Genomic DNA, 18,519 nt, shown 5'->3' on the forward strand with positions numbered 1-18,519 from the left:
GTCCCTGGAATTACATATTTTCAGAGGGGGGTCGGCGGCCAAATACAGATAATTCTAGGGATCCTTGACATGAAAAAGGTTGAGCACCACTGACAGAAACATGAGGTTTTAGAAGACATTTTGTAGAATGGAGTTCAGGTAGAAATGGGTTAACCGACCCGGCGTTTTAGGACCGGGCCTAAAGTGGATGGATTCCCACAGAGGACAGTCAGTCCAGCCCGACGTCACTGCTTAAAACACAGAGGACAGTCAGTCCAGCCCGACGTCACTGCTTAAAACACAGAGGACAGTCAGTCCAGCCCGACGTCACTCTGCTTAAAACACAAACGTTAAAAGTCCATAGACTTGACCGCCACATAACGTCACGTCTGAAAGCCCCTCGTTGGGAGGGGGGAGGGGCCGGCTGTCTTAGGGCAAAAACATAAAAAAAGAAAAGCCAAATGTTTTCTGAAGTGAAATGTAATTCCGTTACGCCCAGTGTCAGGTTAGAGGACGCAGCGCTACATCACTACAAATACATGTAAACATGAACATAAATATAAATTATACATTTATAAAAAAACAGCAACCAATGGAAGCATTTCCTTATAGTCCCCCCCAACCAGCAACCATGTCCTCATAGTCCCCCCAAACCAGCAACCATGTCCTCATAGTCCCCCCCAAACCAGCAACCATGTCCTCATAGTCCCCCCCAAACCAGCAACCATGTCCTCATAGTTCCCCCAAACCAGCAACCATGTCCTCATAGTCCCCCCCAAACCAGCAACCATGTCCTCAGTCCCCCCCAAACCAGCAACCATGTCCTCATAGTCCCCCCCAAACCAGCAACCATGTCCTCATAGTCCCCCCCAAACCAGCAACCATGTCCTCATAGTCCCCCCCAAACCAGCAACCATGTCCTCATAGTCCCCCCAAACCAGCAACCATGTCCTCATAGTCCCCCCAAACCAGCAACCATGTCCTCATAGTCCCCCCAAACCAGCAACCATGTCCTCATAGTCCCCCCAAACCAGCAACCATGTCCTCATAGTCCCCCCCAAACCAGCAACCATGTCCTCATAGTCCCCCCCAAACCAGCAACCATGTCCTCATAGTCCCCCCCAAACCAGCAACCATGTCCTCATAGTCCCCCCAAACCAGCAACCATGTCCTCATAGTCCCCCCCAAACCAGCAACCATGTCCTCATAGTCCCCCCCAAACCAGCAACCATGTCCTCATAGTCCCCCCCAAACCAGCAACCATGTCCTCATAGTCCCCCCCAAACCAGCAACCATGTCCTCATAGTCCCCCCCAAACCAGCAACCATGTCCTCATAGTCCCCCCCAAACCAGCAACCATGTCCTCATAGTCCCCCCAAACCAGCAACCATGTCCTCATAGTCCCCCCAAACCAGCAACCATGTCCTCATAGTCCCCCCAAACCAGCAACCATGTCCTCATAGTCCCCCCAAACCAGCAACCATGTCCTCATAGTCCCCCCAAACCAGCAACCATGTCCTCATAGTCCCCCCAAACCAGCAACCATGTCCTCATAGTCCCCCCCAAACCAGCAACCATGTCCTCATAGTCCCCCCAAACCAGCAACCATGTCCTCATAGTCCCCCCAAACCAGCAACCATGTCCTCATAGTCCCCCCCAAACCAGCAACCATGTCCTGATAGTCCCCCCAAACCAGCAACCATGTCCTCATAGTCCCCCCAAACCAGCAACCATGTCCTCATAGTCCCCCCAAACCAGCAACCATGTCCTCATAGTCCCCCCAAACCAGCAACCATGTCCTCATAGTCCCCCCAAACCAGCAACCATGTCCTCATAGTCCCCCCAAACCAGCAACCATGTCCTCATAGTCCCCCCAAACCAGCAACCATGTCCTCATAGTCCCCCCCAAACCAGCAACCATGTCCTCATAGTCCCCCCCAAACCAGCAACCATGTCCTCATAGTCCCCCCAAACCAGCAACCATGTCCTCATAGTCCCCCCCAAACCAGCAACCATGTCCTCATAGTCCCCCCCAAACCAGCAACCATGTCCTCATAGTCCCCCCCAAACCAGCAACCATGTCCTCATAGTCCCCCCCAACCAGCAACCATGTCCTCATAGTCCCCCCAAACCAGCAACCATGTCCTCATAGTCCCCCCCAACCAGCAACCATGTCCTCATAGTCCCCCCCAAACCAGCAACCATGTCCTCATAGTCCCCCCAAACCAGCAACCATGTCCTCATAGTCCCCCCCAAACCAGCAACCATGTCCTCATAGTCCCCCCCAAACCAGCAACCATGTCCTCATAGTCCCCCCCAAACCAGCAACCATGTCCTCATAGTCCCCCCAAACCAGCAACCATGTCCTCATAGTCCCCCCAAACCAGCAACCATGTCCTCATAGTCCCCCCAAACCAGCAACCATGTCCTCATAGTCCCCCCAAACCAGCAACCATGTCCTCATAGTCCCCCCAAACCAGCAACCATGTCCTCATAGTCCCCCCCAAACCAGCAACCATGTCCTCATAGTCCCCCCCAAACCAGCAACCATGTCCTCATAGTCCCCCCAAACCAGCAACCATGTCCTCATAGTCCCCCCAAACCAGCAACCATGTCCTCATAGTCCCCCCAAACCAGCAACCATGTCCTCATAGTCCCCCCAAACCAGCAACCATGTCCTCATAGTCCCCCCCAAACCAGCAACCATGTCCTCATAGTCCCCCCCAAACCAGCAACCATGTCCTCATAGTCCCCCCCAAACCAGCAACCATGTCCTCATAGCCCCCCCCAAACCAGCAACCATGTCCTCATAGTCCCCCCAAACCAGCAACCCATCATACAGTCTGGAGCAACGGAAGCTCTGATCATGAGTCAAATATAAAGCAGAAGTTGAGCCTCCTCCCCACTTCCGTTTCACAGTCGCACAAATGTATCCTAATATAAACAGAAATTATTTAAACATACACAGTATAGCTTGCTGCTTAGTAGAAATGGCAGATTGCCCAGCCCCCCCCCCCCCCCCCCACACACACACACACACAGCGCGTGAGGACCCTCACTATAGCGCTGTGTGTGTGTGTGTGTGTGTGTGTGTGTGTGTGTGTGTGTGTGTGTCTTACACACTGAACACAATAATGTAGAATTATGATGATTTTGTCAGCAGTTGAAGAGATTGCAGATTGAAGCGTTATCGATTGCGGTTATGAAAATTAGGGGGGGGCGGGTTTCTGTGAAGAATGAAATAAATAATAACCGAAAACAGGCTAAGTAGGTAGATTTGCTATTTTCTTTTAGAAAAATCTTGAAAATGTGGTGCAAATCTTTGAATATATATTCTTTCAGAGCAAACGTTTTTAACTCAAATCTTTGCTTCTGGGGGGGGAGCGGGTCCCTGGAACAACATATTGTCAGATGGGGGTCCCTGGAACAACATATTGTCAGATGGGGGTCCCTGGAACAACATATTGTCAGATGGGGGTCCCTGGAACAACATATTGTCAGATGGGGGTCCCTGGAACAACATATTGTCAGATGGGGGTCGGCGGCCAAATACAGATAATTCTGGGGGTCCTTGACATGCAATAGTTTGAGAACCACTGATATAGAAACATGAGGGTTTTACAGAAAACTGTCAGGATTCAGAAGCCGTTTTAGAAAACGTTCCCCAGGTCTTAAAGGGTTAATCCACACAGCTCCCGGGCGACCCGGACGGTGACCTTTTGACCCCCCTCCCATGGCGCCGTTCGGTGCGATCCGATTGGTGGCTTCAGCCGTCGGTGGCGAGGATCAGCGCGGCTCCGAACACGCCCACGTTGTGACCAATCAGCTTCATCTGGTTCCAGAACTCCACCCTCCGCTCGCCGTGCCAGTAGCCCAGGTTACCGTCTATCAGGAGCACCACTAGGGGCAGCAGAGTGGCCAGGACCTGTACACACACACACACACACACACACACACACACACACACACACACACACACACACACACACACACACACACACACACACACACACACACACACACACACACACACACACACACACACACACACACACACACACACACACACACACACACACACACACACACACACACACACACACACACACACACACAGGTTACCGTCTATCAGGAGCACCACTAGGGGCAGCGCAGTGGCCAGGACCTGTGTATATATATATATATATATATATATATATTACAGTCGCGCTAATTTATCCTAATATAAATAGAAAACATCTAAAGCATATATAGCTTGTGTCGTAAGTGGCGAACCAGTGACGCCCCAATGTGGCCCCTAAGATCTCCACCCCCGAGCGTCTCAGCAACGAGGACATATGTTATGCTTGTGTGACACAATGCACATGACGTTCACCTATTGTGTTACTGGAATACTGTTTTAAATGATGTGTTCTGACCCCACATGTATTATACTCATGAAACAGTGTTTTTTGCAAGGCAGCCGATGGGTTAAATCTGCTATGTTAAGTCTTCTTCAACTGTATGCATTCATTACATTATTGCAGTCGCTGTATATTGTGTTTCTCCTATAGCAGCAGTAATGAACTGAAGTAACCCAGAAATGAACTGAAGGAACCCTCTACGTGTTCACGCTGTTGACCTTGGCTAGAAATGAACTGAAGGAACCCTCTACGTGTTCACGCTGTTGACCTTGGCTAGAAATGAACTGAAGGAACCCTTTACGTGTTCACGCTGTTGACCTTGGCTAGAAATGAACTGAAGGAACCCTCTACGTGTTCACGCTGTTGACCTTGGCCAGAAATGAACTGAAGGAACCCTTTACGCGTTCACGCTGTTGACCTTGGCCAGAAATGAACTGAAGGAACCCTCTACGTGTTCACGCTGTTGACCTTGGCTAGAAATGAACTGAAGGAACCCTTTACGTGTTCACGCTGTTGACCTTGGCTAGAAATGAACTGAAGGAACCCTCTACGTGTTCACGCTGTTGACCTTGGCCAGAAATGAACTGAAGGAACCCTTTACGTGTTCACGCTGTTGACCTTGGCTAGAAATGAACTGAAGGAACCCTCTACGTGTTCACGCTGTTGACCTTGGCTAGAAATGAACTGAAGGAACCCTCTACGTGTTCACGCTGTTGACCTTGGCCAGAAATGAACTGAAGGAACCCTTTACGCGTTCACGCTGTTGACCTTGGCTAGAAATGAACTGAAGGAACCCTCTACGTGTTCACGCTGTTGACCTTGGCTAGAAATGAACTGAAGGAACCCTTTACGTGTTCACGCTGTTGACCTTGGCCAGAAATGAACTGAAGGAACCCTTTACGTGTTCACGCTGTTGACCTTGGCTAGAAATGAACTGAAGGAACCCTTTACGCGTTCACGCTGTTGACCTTGGCTAGAAATGAACTGAAGGAACCCTTTACGTGTTCACGCTGTTGACCTTGGCTAGAAATGAACTGAAGGAACCCTTTACGTGTTCACGCTGTTGACCTTGGCCAGAAATGAACTGAAGGAACCCTTTACGTGTTCACGCTGTTGACCTTGGCTAGAAATGAACTGAAGGAACCCTCTACGTGTTCACGCTGTTGACCTTGGCCAGAAATGAACTGAAGGAACCCTTTACGTGTTCACGCTGTTGACCTTGGCCAGAAATGAACTGAAGGAACCCTTTACGTGTTCACGCTGTTGACCTTGGCCAGAAATGAACTGAAGGAACCCTCTACGTGTTCACGCTGTTGACCTTGGCTAGAAATGAACTGAAGGAACCCTTTACGTGTTCACGCTGTTGACCTTAGCCAGAAATGAACTGAAGGAACCCTCTACGTGTTCACGCTGTTGACCTTGGCTAGAAATGAACTGAAGGAACCCTCTACGTGTTCACGCTGTTGACCTTGGCTAGAAATGAACTGAAGGAACCCTCTACGTGTTCACGCTGTTGACCTTGGCTAGAAATGAACTGAAGGAACCCTTTACGTGTTCACGCTGGACAGATGCGTGTCCACGGACGTGTTTGCTCGTGCCCCTGGCTATGAGCACGCCTGGACAGGGTCATAGCTCTAAAAATGACGCTATGTGAACCGAGGTGTTAAAAGTATGAACGTGCCTTTGTTCAGTCAGAAGATGATTCCTTGCACCTCTAAGCTTTATCTCCCACTCAGCCAGATAACCAGAATAGGGAGTTGTGCTTGTTCATTTTGCAGGCTGACTGAGTCTGTCTCCTATCTTTTTACTATTTTGTAAATTAATTTGATTTTACTTGAATAAACCTATTTTTTATACTTCAGTGTAATCTACGATGGCCTCCCGTGTTATTGAGTAGCCAATAATACAGTATGTCCGTTGTCTGTGTTTTTCCTGTCACTCCGTGGGGTAAGTTTAGTTTGATTTAACAACTTCATTCTTAGTGACAGCCTGCCGGTGTTTATCTTTCCCCGAGCGGGGAAGAAGACGGCGCGCCCCGATCCGATCCGCAAGTACAGGAATGGTTGGCTAGTCTCCCGTGCTGGCTTTGATGGTGTGTGACTGGTGTTATAGTATAATATTATAAGTTATTAATGGCATATTTAATAAAACATAATATTGTGCGCACGTCACACAACAGCTCTGTAGGGGAGCTATACAGTACTAAGATGTACATGTATGGACGGAAGCCACATGTAATGGGTTTATCTTTTGAAGAGGTGTTTTGAACACCTTAGCTACTAGTGATTTGTAGCACAGCTATTTTGAGACGAAGAGAAGACAGTGAAAGTCCTGACATACTGGGCTACTATACTGCTTAGCAAACCGGAGTAGACCAGTGTTCAGGCGGAGAGGGTGATGAGAGCCAGCTCTCTTTAACAGCTTGTTGCCCTAAAGATATTTTAAAATATATTTTTGTGAACGGAAATGGCAACTTCCGTTACTCAGCTCATGGGGCTGTAGGTCCAGACTCTATATAGCATTCCTTACTCAGCTCATGGGGCTGTAGGACCAGCTCATGGGGCTGTAGGTCCAGACTCTATAGAGCATTACTTACTCAGCTCATGGGGCTGTAGGTCCAGACTCTATAGAGCATTCCTTACTCAGTTCATGGGGCTGTATGTCCAGACTCTATAGAGCATTCCTTACTCAGCTCATGGGGCTGTAGGTCCAGACTCTATAGAGCATTCCTTACTCAGTTCATGGGGCTGTATGTCCAGACTCTATAGAGCATTCCTTACTCAGCTCATGGGGCTGTAGGTCCAGACTCTATATAGCATTCCTTACTCAGCTCATGGGGCTGTAGGTCCAGACTCTATATAGCATTCCTTACTCAGCTCATGGGGCTGTAGGACCAGCTCATGGGGCTGTAGGACCAGCTCATGGGGCTGTAGGACCAGCTCATGGGGCTGTAGGTCCAGCTCATGGGGCTGTAGGTAAAGCTCATGGGGCTGTAGGTCCAGACTCTATATAGCATTCAGAGATTGTGGAATAGGTAATAGTCTGGCTACGCGAGACTAGTACCAACCTGACAGGAAACAGGAAGCAGAGCGTACCTGAGCCGCCAGGCGGACGTAGCACCCAGACAGAAAGCAGAGCGCCAGCAGGGAGAACAGCGCCCCCAGCAGGAAGACGCTCATCTCCCCTCCAGGGATGTGGTTGACGTAGGCCAGCCGGTCCTCCTGGCTGTGCTGCAACGAGTACACCTGGTGGACGGGAGGAGGTACTGCAGCTTTAGAGAGACCTTTTTATTGATATCAAACCGTTGATATCTCGAGAGTCGGATTTTGACTACAGTTCAGTTCGATGCTAATAAAAGGAAAACAGCCGAGCATGTCTGGGAGCAAATAATCACTGAGTTGACAGTTTACGACATTAACTTATATATATATATATATATATATATATATATATAGAGTATGACATTCCAGCTGACAAAGTAGTTTTTGTCAGCTGGAAGCTATTCTGTTTTATAAGCTGATAGGCAGCAGTGCAGTGAGCCGTGCTGACTCTGCAGTGAGCCGTGCTGACTCTGCAGTGAGCCGTGCTGACTCTGCAGTGAGCCCTGCTGACTCTGCAGTGAGCCGTGCTGACTCTGCAGTGAGCCGTGCTGACTCTGCAGTGAGCCGTGCTGACTCTGCAGGGAGCCGTGCTGACTCTGCAGTGAGCCATGCTGACTCTGCAGTGAGCCATGCTGACTCTGCAGTGAGCCGTGCTGACTCTGCAGTGAGCCGTGCTGACTCTGTAGTGAGCCGTGCTGACTCTGCAGGGAGCCGTGCTGACTCTGTGGTGAGCCGTGCTGACTCTGCTGAGCACTTCATAATATGACCAATTTTGTCCGTAGCCTATTATTATTATTACGGGAACCCCTTTTGGTGTTTTAAGCATTACGTTATACTTTAGCTTGTGAAAAATAGCAGATCTACAAGCTCATAGCGCGCCACCGAGTGGCGCGCTACGAGCTTGTAGGTCTGCTATTTTTGGTCTGCTAAAATTGAACATATATTCTTTCAGAAGACTTTTATTTTTATTTTGAGGTCAGGCCTAAATGGATTAATGTTGGCTAGTGGCCAGTGGGTTGTGTTTCTGAAGGCTTCTAAATCCTAATAGTTTTCTGAAAAACCCAATGTTTCTAAGTCAGTTGTGCTCAACCTTTTTCATGTCGAGGACCCCCAGAATTATCTCTATTGGGCCACAGACCCCCCATCTCAAAATATGTTGTTCCAGGGACCCCCCCCCCCCCCCCCAGAAGCAAATATTTGAGTTAAAAATGTTCGCTCTGAAATATATATTCAAAGATTTGCGCCACATTTTCACAACTTTTCAAAAATAGCAGACCTACTAGCTCTGAGCTTGAGCTTGTAGATCTGCTATTTTTTAAATAGCGAAAGTATAACATAATGCTTAGTTGAAACACCAAAACACACGCACGCACGCACGCACGCACGCAAGCACGCACACACACACACACACACACAGAGTCGTTACCATGCAGATGAGGTAGACCCCCAGCAGCAGCTGCCCAGTGTTCTGCAGAGACCTGGTCCTGGGTTTCTGTCTGTAGGCCTCGCCCGCTCCGCTAGCCAGGATGAGGAACCCTCCCACGATGGCCACTGCTCGGGAGTACATGCGCACCTGATGATGTCACACACACACACACACACACACACACACACACACACACACACACACACACACACACACACACACACACACACACACACACACACACACACACACACACACACACACACACACACACACACACACACACACACACACACACACACAGCCACAAGGACCAATCAGAAAGAGACAGACAGTATAATGGATTGCATTTTTATAGCACTTTTCTATGCACTGTGCTTACTCAAAGCGCTTTACAATGGTTCATTCATTCATACATTGGGAGGTGAAGGTTCATTCATTCATACATTGGGAGGTGAAGGTTCATTCATTCATACATTGGGAGGTGAAGGTTCATTCATTCATACATTGGGAGGTGAAGGTTCATTCATTCAACATTGGGAGGTGAAGGTTCATTCATTCAACATTGGGAGGTGAAGGTCCATTCATTCATACATTGGGAGGTGAAGGTTCATTCATTCATACATTGGGAGGTGAAGGTTCATTCATTCATACATTGGGAGGTGAAGGTTCATTCATTCAACATTGGGAGGTGAAGGTTCATTCATTCATACATTGGGAGGTGAAGGTTCATTGATTCATACATTGGGAGGTGAAGGTTCATTCATTGATACATTGGGAGGTGAAGGTTCATTCATTGATACATTGGGAGGTGACGATTCATTCATTCATACATTGGGAGGTGAAGGTCCATTCATTGATACATTGGGAGGTGAAGGTCCATTCATTCATACATTGGGAGGTGAAGGTCCATTCATTCATACATTGGGAGGTGAAGGTCCATTCATTCATACATTGGGAGGTGAAGGTTCATTCATTCATACATTGGGAGGTGAAGGTTCATTCATTCATACATTGGGAGGTGAAGGTACATTCATTCATACATTGGGAGGTGAAGGTTCATTCATTCATACATTGGGAGGTGAAGGTTCATTCATTCATACATTGGGAGGTGAAGGTACATTCATTCATACATTGGGAGGTGAAGGTTCATTCATTCATACATTGGGAGGTGAAGGTTCATTCATTCATTCATTGGGAGGTGAAGGTTCATTCATTCATACATTGGGAGGTGAAGGTTCATTCATTCATACATTGGGAGGTGAAGGTTCATTCATTCATTCATTGGGAGGTGAAGGTTCATTCATTCATACATTGGGAGGTGAAGGTTCATTCATTCATACATTGGGAGGTGAAGGTCCATTCATTGATACATTGGGAGGTGAAGGTCCATTCATTCATACATTGGGAGGTGAAGGTACATTCATTCATATATTGGGAGGTGAAGGTTCATTCATTCATACATTGGGAGGTGAAGGTTCATTCATTCATACATTGGGAGGTGAAGGTACATTCATTCATACATTGGGAGGTGAAGGTTCATTCATTCATACATTGGGAGGTGAAGGTTCATTCATTCATTCATTGGGAGGTGAAGGTTCATTCATTCATACATTGGGAGGTGAAGGTTCATTCATTGATACATTGGGAGGTGAAGGTCCATTCATTGATACATTGGGAGGTGAAGGTTCATTCATTGATACATTGGGAGGTGAAGGTCCATTCATTGATACATTGGGAGGTGAAGGTTCATTCATTCATACATTGGGAGGTGAAGGTCCATTCATTCATATATTGGGAGGTGAAGGTTCATTCATTCATACATTGGGAGGTGAAGGTTCATTCATTCATACATTGGGAGGTGAAGGTACATTCATTCATACATTGGGAGGTGAAGGTTCATTCATTCATACATTGGGAGGTGAAGGTTCATTCATTCATTCATTGGGAGGTGAAGGTTCATTCATTCATACATTGGGAGGTGAAGGTTCATTCATTCATACATTGGGAGGTGAAGGTTCATTCATTCATTCATTGGGAGGTGAAGGTTCATTCATTCATACATTGGGAGGTGAAGGTTCATTCATTCATACATTGGGAGGTGAAGGTTCATTCATTCATACATTGGGAGGTGAAGCGGTGAACAGTCGACGCCAGCGTCCTCACTTCACACATTCACACACCAATGGTGGCGAGCTCACACCGACCAACTCATTGGAGGCAATGTAGGGTTCAGTGTCTTGCCCAAGGACACTTCGACATGTGGACAGGAGGAGGAGCCGGGATTCGAACCACCGACCCACGGATCATTGGACGACCTGCTCTACCTTCTCAGCCACAGTCACTGAAAGTAGTCTCACGTAGGGTTTTTCCATAGAACTACACATCCCACAATGCACTGGGCCATCTAGCCTTTATACATGTCTATGGGCTGGTAGAGTACATATAACTACACATCCCACAATGCACTGGGGCCATCTAGCCTTTATACATGTCTATGGGCTGGTAGAGTACATATAACTACACATCCCACAATGCACTGGGCCATCTAGCCTTTATATATATGTCTTTGTGTCCGCTCACCTTAAGGTCACCCCATAACTCACCTTAAGCCACTCCCCATAACTCACCATAAGCCACTCCCCATAGGTGACCTGTCCAGAGACGTAGGAGGCGTAGGTACTGACTCACCTTAAGCCACTCCCCATAGGTGACCTGTCCAGAGACGTAGGAGGCGTAGGTACTGACTCACCTTAAGCCACTCCCCATAGGTGACCTGTCCAGAGACGTAGGAGGCGTAGGTACGGACTCACCTTAAGCCACTCCCCATAGGTGACCTGTCCAGAGACGTAGGAGGCGTAGGTACTGACTCACCTTAAGCCACTCCCCATAGGTGACCTGTCCAGAGACGTAGGAGGCGTAGGTACTGACTCACCTTAAGCCACTCCCCATAGGTGACCTGTCCAGAGACGTAGGAGGCGTAGGTACTGACTCACCTTAAGCCACTCCCCAAAGGTGACCTGTCCAGAGACGTAGGAGGCGTAGGTACTGACTCACCTTAAGCCACTCCCCATAGGTGACCTGTCCAGAGACGTAGGAGGCGTAGGTACGGACTCACCTTAAGCCACTCCCCATAGGTGACCTGTCCAGAGACGTAGGAGGCGTAGGTACTGACTCACCTTAAGCCACTCCCCATAGGTGACCTGTCCAGAGACGTAGGAGGCGTAGGTACGGACTCACCTTAAGCCACTCCCCATAGGTGACCTGTCCAGAGACGTAGGAGGCGTAAGTACTGAGGGCCAGCTGGACGGCGGAGGCCAGGGCGAACCAACGCCGCTTGACGCCGAACGACATGAAGCTGGCGCACAGCACGGCCACGCCCATATCCACGTACAGGTAGGGCACCTGGATGTCTGGCTTCCTGCAACAAATTGGTTGATTGGTTGGTTGATTGGTTGAAGTATTTATGAACCCATTCTGATCGGGAACCCCTTTTGGTGTTTTAAGCATTATGTTATACTTTAGCTATTGAAGAATAGCAGATCTACAAGCTCATAGCGCGGCACGAGCTTGTAGATCTGCTATTTTTGAATTGTGAAATCTTTGAATATATATTCTTTCAGAGTGAACGTTTTCAACTCATATCTTTGCTTCTGGGGGGGGGGGTCCCTGGAACAAGATATTTTCAGATGGAGGTCGGCGGCCGAATTACATATATTCTTGGGGGTCCTTGACATGAAATTCAGGACAGGATTTAGAAGACATTTTGTAGAATCGGTCTCGGTCGAAATGGGTTTATAACTACACAGCCCACCATGTTCAATTCATCACAACATTTAGAGACAAACAGATATACACTTTCTAAAAAAAAAATCACACCCATGTGAAGTGAGGGGTGCTCTGTCGCCACAAATTTACATCATATTTGGCGGACATTTGACCTGATTTCTCTTTTCATTGTCAATGGTAAATATTGAGACGTGTCAGGACAAAAGCTGTATATAGGAGGGGCTAGAACCCCTCAAAGCTGTATATAGGAGGGGCTAGCCCCCCTCAAAGCTGTATATAGGAGGGGCTAGGGCCCCTCAAAGCTGTATATAGGAGGGGCTAGCCCCCCTCAAAGCTGTTTATAGGAGGGGCTAGGCCCCCTCAAAGCTGTATATAGGAGGGGCTAGCCCCCTCAAAGCTGTATATAGGAGGGGCTAGCCCCCCTCAAAGCTGTTTATAGGAGGGGCTAGCACCCTCAAAGCTGTATATAGGAGGGGCTAGCCGGAAGCCCCTCAAAAACAGGAAATCCATCATATAAGGAGGTAAAAAGGTTGATTGATTAGTTTATTAGACAGAAACCTGGATGTCTGGCTTCCTGCAATTTGATTGATTGATTGATTGATAGAATAGTTTATATATTCGTCTTGTAAATAAGACGGTGCCGTTTGTACTAAATCGGCACAGTCGAATCGGCACTGTCTCTTCCCCCCCCCCCCCCCCCCCCCCAGTGGGGGCGGGGCTGACTCCACCAGATTAATGACAGAGTGATGCTCATAATTACAGGCTGGAAGTCAAACTGTTCCAGATGTCTGCATACAGCAACAGTGGTGGAAAAAAAGCACTCACATTTTTGTTTTACTGAAGTAAAAGTAGCAATACTCAGTCAGATTAAAATAGGGTGCATTTTGCATCCCAAAACACAGTTAACACAACAACCTCTGCATCCACGGGATGCACTACATATGACTCCTAATGTGGTTGAAGTGGGACTCATAAAATGTCCCTGGGACTCATTTCTACAATTTAGGCATTTAGCAGACGCTCTTAATCCAGAGTGACTTACATTAGGCAAGAACAAAAGTATGGGAATACATCACATATATAAAATGCATTTATCAAGAAACATGCGTAAACTAAGAACGTAACTAGAACATATCTATATAATGACGCTATACATATTAACTATACATATATACTATACTATGCTATACATATGTTCTATGATGTGCTATGACTACATACAATGCAATTATTGTGCTGTCTACATGACATGCTATAAGTCTGTTTCAAATGCTATCTAAGTCTAAAAAGTGCTATCTAAGGGGGTAGGATAAGTGCTATGGGCCATGATGGATAGGTGGGTTTTCAGACTACGGCGGAAGATTGGGAGTGATGCTGCAGTTCTGACTGCAACGGGGAGTGCATTCCACAGTTTTGGGGCCAGAAGGGAGAAGAGTTTGGGACGTGTGGAGCGTTGTCCCGGCGCTTTTAGTGAGGGTACTTCCAGCTTTCCTGCGTTGGCTGATCTGAGTGCGCGGGAGGGTTTGTAGGGTTCAATCATGGTTGCAAGATATGGGGGAGCCATACCTCTGGTTGCTTTGAATGCCAGCATCAGAGTTTTGTATTCTGTGCGGGCAGCGACTGGGAGCCAGTGCAGGGAGCGGAGCAGGGGGGAGACATGTGAAAATTTTGGCTGGTTGAAGCTGCGGCATTTTGGATCAGTTGGAGAGGCTTTCTAGAAGACCATCCCTGCATCCTGGAACTCATTTCTAAAAGACCATCCCTGCATCCTGGGACTCATTTCTAAAAGACCATCCCTGCATCCTGGGACTCATTTCTAAAAGACCATCCCTGCATCCTGGGACTCATTTCTAAAAGACCATCCCTGCATCCTGGGACTCATTTCTAAAAGACCATCCCTGCATCCTGGGACTCATTTCTAAAAGACCATCCCTGCATCCTGGGACTCATTTCTAAAAGACCATCCCTGCATCCTGGGACTCATTTCTAAAAGACCATCCCTGCATCCTGGGACTCATTTCTAAAAGACCATCCCTGCATCCTGGGACTCATTTCTAAAAGACCATCCCTGCATCCTGGGACTCATTTCTAAAAGACCATCCCTGCATCCTGGGACTCATTTCTAAAAGACCATCCCTGCATCCTGGGACTCATTTCTAAAAGACCATCCCTGCATCCTGGGACTCATTTCTAAAAGACCATCCCTGCATCCTGGGACTCATTTCTAGAAGACCATCCCTGCATCCTGGGACTCATTTCTAAAAGACCATCCCTGCATCCTGGGACTCATTTCTAAAAGACCATCCCTGCATCCTGGGACTAATTTCTAAAAGACCATCCCTGCATCCTGGGACTCATTTCTAGAAGACCATCCCTGCATCATAGGACTCATTTCTAGAAGACCATCCCTGCATCATAGGACTCATTTCTAAAAGACCATCCCTGCATCCTGGGACTCATTTCTAAAAGACCATCCCTGCATCCTGGGACTCATTTCTAAAAGACCATCCCTGCATCCTGGGACTCATTTCTAAAAGACCATCCCTGCATCCTGGGACTCATTTCTAAAAGACCATCCATGCATCCTGGGACTCATTTCTAGAAGACCATCCCTGCATCCTGGGACTCATTTCTAAAAGACCATCCCTGCATCCTGGGACTCATTACATTGAAAACCTGTATTACCAACACTGTAACACTTGGCCTGAATGATATAAGACTAGGTTTTTTCCCCAATGCAAATATTCTATAAAACAGGGTGGTATTATAATCAGGGACTAGACAATTTACAACTCTATCTTTTTTTTTACAATGGGATGAATCTAGAGTTGCAATACCCTCCATTGACTCCCCACTCATCCAATTTGCGTTTGCGATCTGCTTGTATTAAACAACGTTAAACTCACCATTGCAGCTCTAGGCCAAGCTTGAATTATCCTCTTTCAATCTGCCGAGCTTTTGTTTCATAAAACATCACCGTAGAAATGTTATGAGATACTTTCTGTCAAGAAATTCTGTGTAAGTGATTCTTTTTCTAAGTGCAGTTTGGAAGCACTCGTCGTAAGTCATTGAACAGCCCTGTTTCGAATTTGCACATAATGCAGGAGGCAGCAGCGCGACCCGTTAATAAAAACAAGTGCTTCCAAACTGCAACACTTAGAAAAAGAATCACATGCACAGAATTTCTTGACAGAAAGTAGCTCATAACAACATGTCTACGTTGGATTTTTATGAAAATAAAGCTCGGCAGATTCAAGCTTGCCCTAGAGCTGCAATGATGGTGAGTTTAACGTCGTTTAATACAAGCAGATCACAAACGCAATTTGGATGAGTGGGGAGTCAATGAGGGGATTGAATTGCAACTCTAGATTCATCCCATTATTAAAACAAATCTAGAGTTGCAAATTACATCTAGGTTTGAACTGAACTTATTATACAATCTGTTAATATTAACATCTTCAAATCAATCAATCAATCCGTGTCTCAGATGACGAATAAATAAATAATGGACAGTGATGTGAAAAGTGTTGAAATAAACAACAGTGATTTAGTTGGCTCGGGCCAACATTTTAAACTCTAATTTACATCACTGTAACATTTGGCCTGAATGATATAAGACTAGGTTTTGTCCCCAATGCAAATATTCTATAAAACAGGGTGGTATTATAATCTGGGACTAGTTGAGACTAGTTGACATTCAATGTTCTTTTTTCCACGAATGAGTCTTGATAAATGGGGGTGGTCTTATAATCAGAGTGGTCTTATATTCTGGACAATACGGTAACCAACTAAAACAGGACTAGTACAGGACTAAAACAGGACTAGTACAGGACTACAACAGGACTACAATTAAATGGTGTTTCATTCAAAAGACTTTAAGACTGGATCAGAATATGCTGTACACACACACACACACACACAGTCAGTCAGTCAGTCAGTCAGTCAGTCAGTCAGACAGACAGACACAGACACACACTGTCAGTCTCACACACACACACACACACACACACACAGTCAGTCAGTCAGTCAGTCAGACAGACAGACAGACAGACAGACAGACAGACACAGTCTCCCCCCCTACCTCTTGGCGTCAGCCCGCTCAGCGAACAGCATCAGCATGGTGAAACAGTACAGTAACAGACAGTACAGTAACAGTACAGTACCTCTTGGCGTCAGCCCGCTCAGCGAACAGCATCAGCATGGTGAAACAGTACAGTAACAGACAGTACAGTACAGTACCTCTTGGCATCAGCCCGCTTAGCGAACAGCATCAGCATGGTGAAACAGTACAGTAACAGACAGTACAGTAACAGTACAGTACCTCTTGGCGTCAGCCCGCTCAGCGAACAGCATCAGCATGGTGAAACAGTACAGTAACAGACAGTACAGTAACAGTACAGTACCTCTTGGCGTCAGCCCGCTCAGCGAACAGCATCAGCATGGTGAAACAGTACAGTAACAGACAGTACAGTAACAGTACAGTACCTCTTGGCGTCAGCCCGCTCAGCGAACAGCATCAGCATGGTGAAACAGTACAGTAACAGACAGTACAGTAACAGTACAGTACAGTAACAGTACAGTACCTCTTGGCGTCAGCCCGCTCAGCGAACAGCATGGTGAAACAGTACAGTAACAGACAGTACAGTAACAGTACAGTACCTCTTGGCGTCAGCCCGCTCAGCGAACAGCATCAGCATGGTGAAACAGTTCCAGAACCCAAAGCGAGTCAGAATGAATCCTCCAAACTGACACAGGAAACGAAGCAGCTCCTTTCTGCTGGGAGCCATCACTGTGTGCGTGCGTGTCTGTGTGTGCGTGTCTGTGTGTGTGTGTCTGTGATCAAATCTTAACTATAATTAATTCCCTCGGTTCCAACAAGTAGCACCTTAAACTACAGCAGTGAATCTGCGGTGGTTGTAATTAAAGCAGTTCAACAGTGTATATCATTCTAGATTCTACAGTAATAATTAATAATGTTCAACAGTGTTTATCATTCTACAGTAATAATTAGATCTCCTCCCTTTTTGCTCTGTGAAAACATCATCATATCACGGGGGGGTCATTTGGAGGTTGCACACATCCGCTCCGGTCCCTTCACAACACCGGTCCGACCACACAACCGGTCCTCGTGTCACCGGTCCGGCCGGGCTGTGGTCCCCCCCCCCCCCCCCCCCCAGCCAAGCTGAGATAATATATTATAAGGCACGTCGATACTAATATATATATATATATATATATATAATAAGATGAAAACCATGTACAATAAAAAGGTTATAATGTAAAAACGAGTTCACAAATCTATGACACAGGTTGAATAGTGGGCTGTGATTGGCCAATTACACCAAACATCTTTATTTATTAACTTTTACAGCAATACTGCCTGGCTATTGTTATTATTATTATTATTAATAATAATAATAATAGTGTTTTGTTGCACATAGGCTACCCGCTACCGTATTCCAGTTTCTGAGTTTCAGAGTTCTGGCTCACACCGCCATCTAGTGGCTCAAAACAGAATTGGCCAGAGGGCAAACGTTGTTTCCGACCCAAGATCAACTTAACATTTACTCGAGAACTGTAAATGTATTTTATTATTTAGAACTGTAAATGTATTTTATTATTTAGAACTGTACATTTATTTTATTATTTAGAACTGTAAATGTATTTTATTATTTAGAACTGTAAATGTATTTTATTATTTAGAACTGTAAATGTATTTTATTTGTGGCATTTGTTTACATCCAAAAACATTTATTTCTACTCCACTACATCTCGGAGGGAAATAATATTGTTGTAGTTTTTACCCCACTATACATATTTG

The 18,519-nt window shown here is 46.5% G+C and overlaps 1 protein-coding gene across 2 annotated transcripts; it reads right to left on the reverse strand.

Moving 5' to 3' along the window:
- Positions 1–2,828: 2,828 nt before the first annotated feature.
- Positions 2,829–17,777, reverse strand: tmem101 (transmembrane protein 101). 2 transcript variants are annotated; one of them, XM_079531839.1, is made up of 5 exons: positions 17,358–17,777; positions 12,150–12,330; positions 8,910–9,056; positions 7,478–7,627; positions 2,829–3,904 (listed from the first exon to the last, which is right to left on the reverse strand). In XM_079531839.1, the coding sequence occupies exons 1-5, from the start codon at positions 17,483–17,485 to the stop codon at positions 3,746–3,748; spliced, it is 765 nt and encodes a 254-aa protein (XP_079387965.1). In that variant the 5' UTR covers positions 17,486–17,777; the 3' UTR covers positions 2,829–3,745. The 2 variants fall into 2 exon arrangements, with proteins under 2 accessions (XP_079387965.1, XP_079387966.1); XM_079531840.1 differs by lacking the exon at positions 17,358–17,777 and adding an exon at positions 16,780–16,819.
- Positions 17,778–18,519: the final 742 nt, after the last annotated feature.

This window comes from Electrona antarctica (genome assembly GCF_951216825.1).
Source record: "Electrona antarctica genome assembly, contig: scaffold_54, whole genome shotgun sequence".
Lineage (NCBI taxonomy): Eukaryota > Metazoa > Chordata > Actinopteri > Myctophiformes > Myctophidae > Electrona > Electrona antarctica.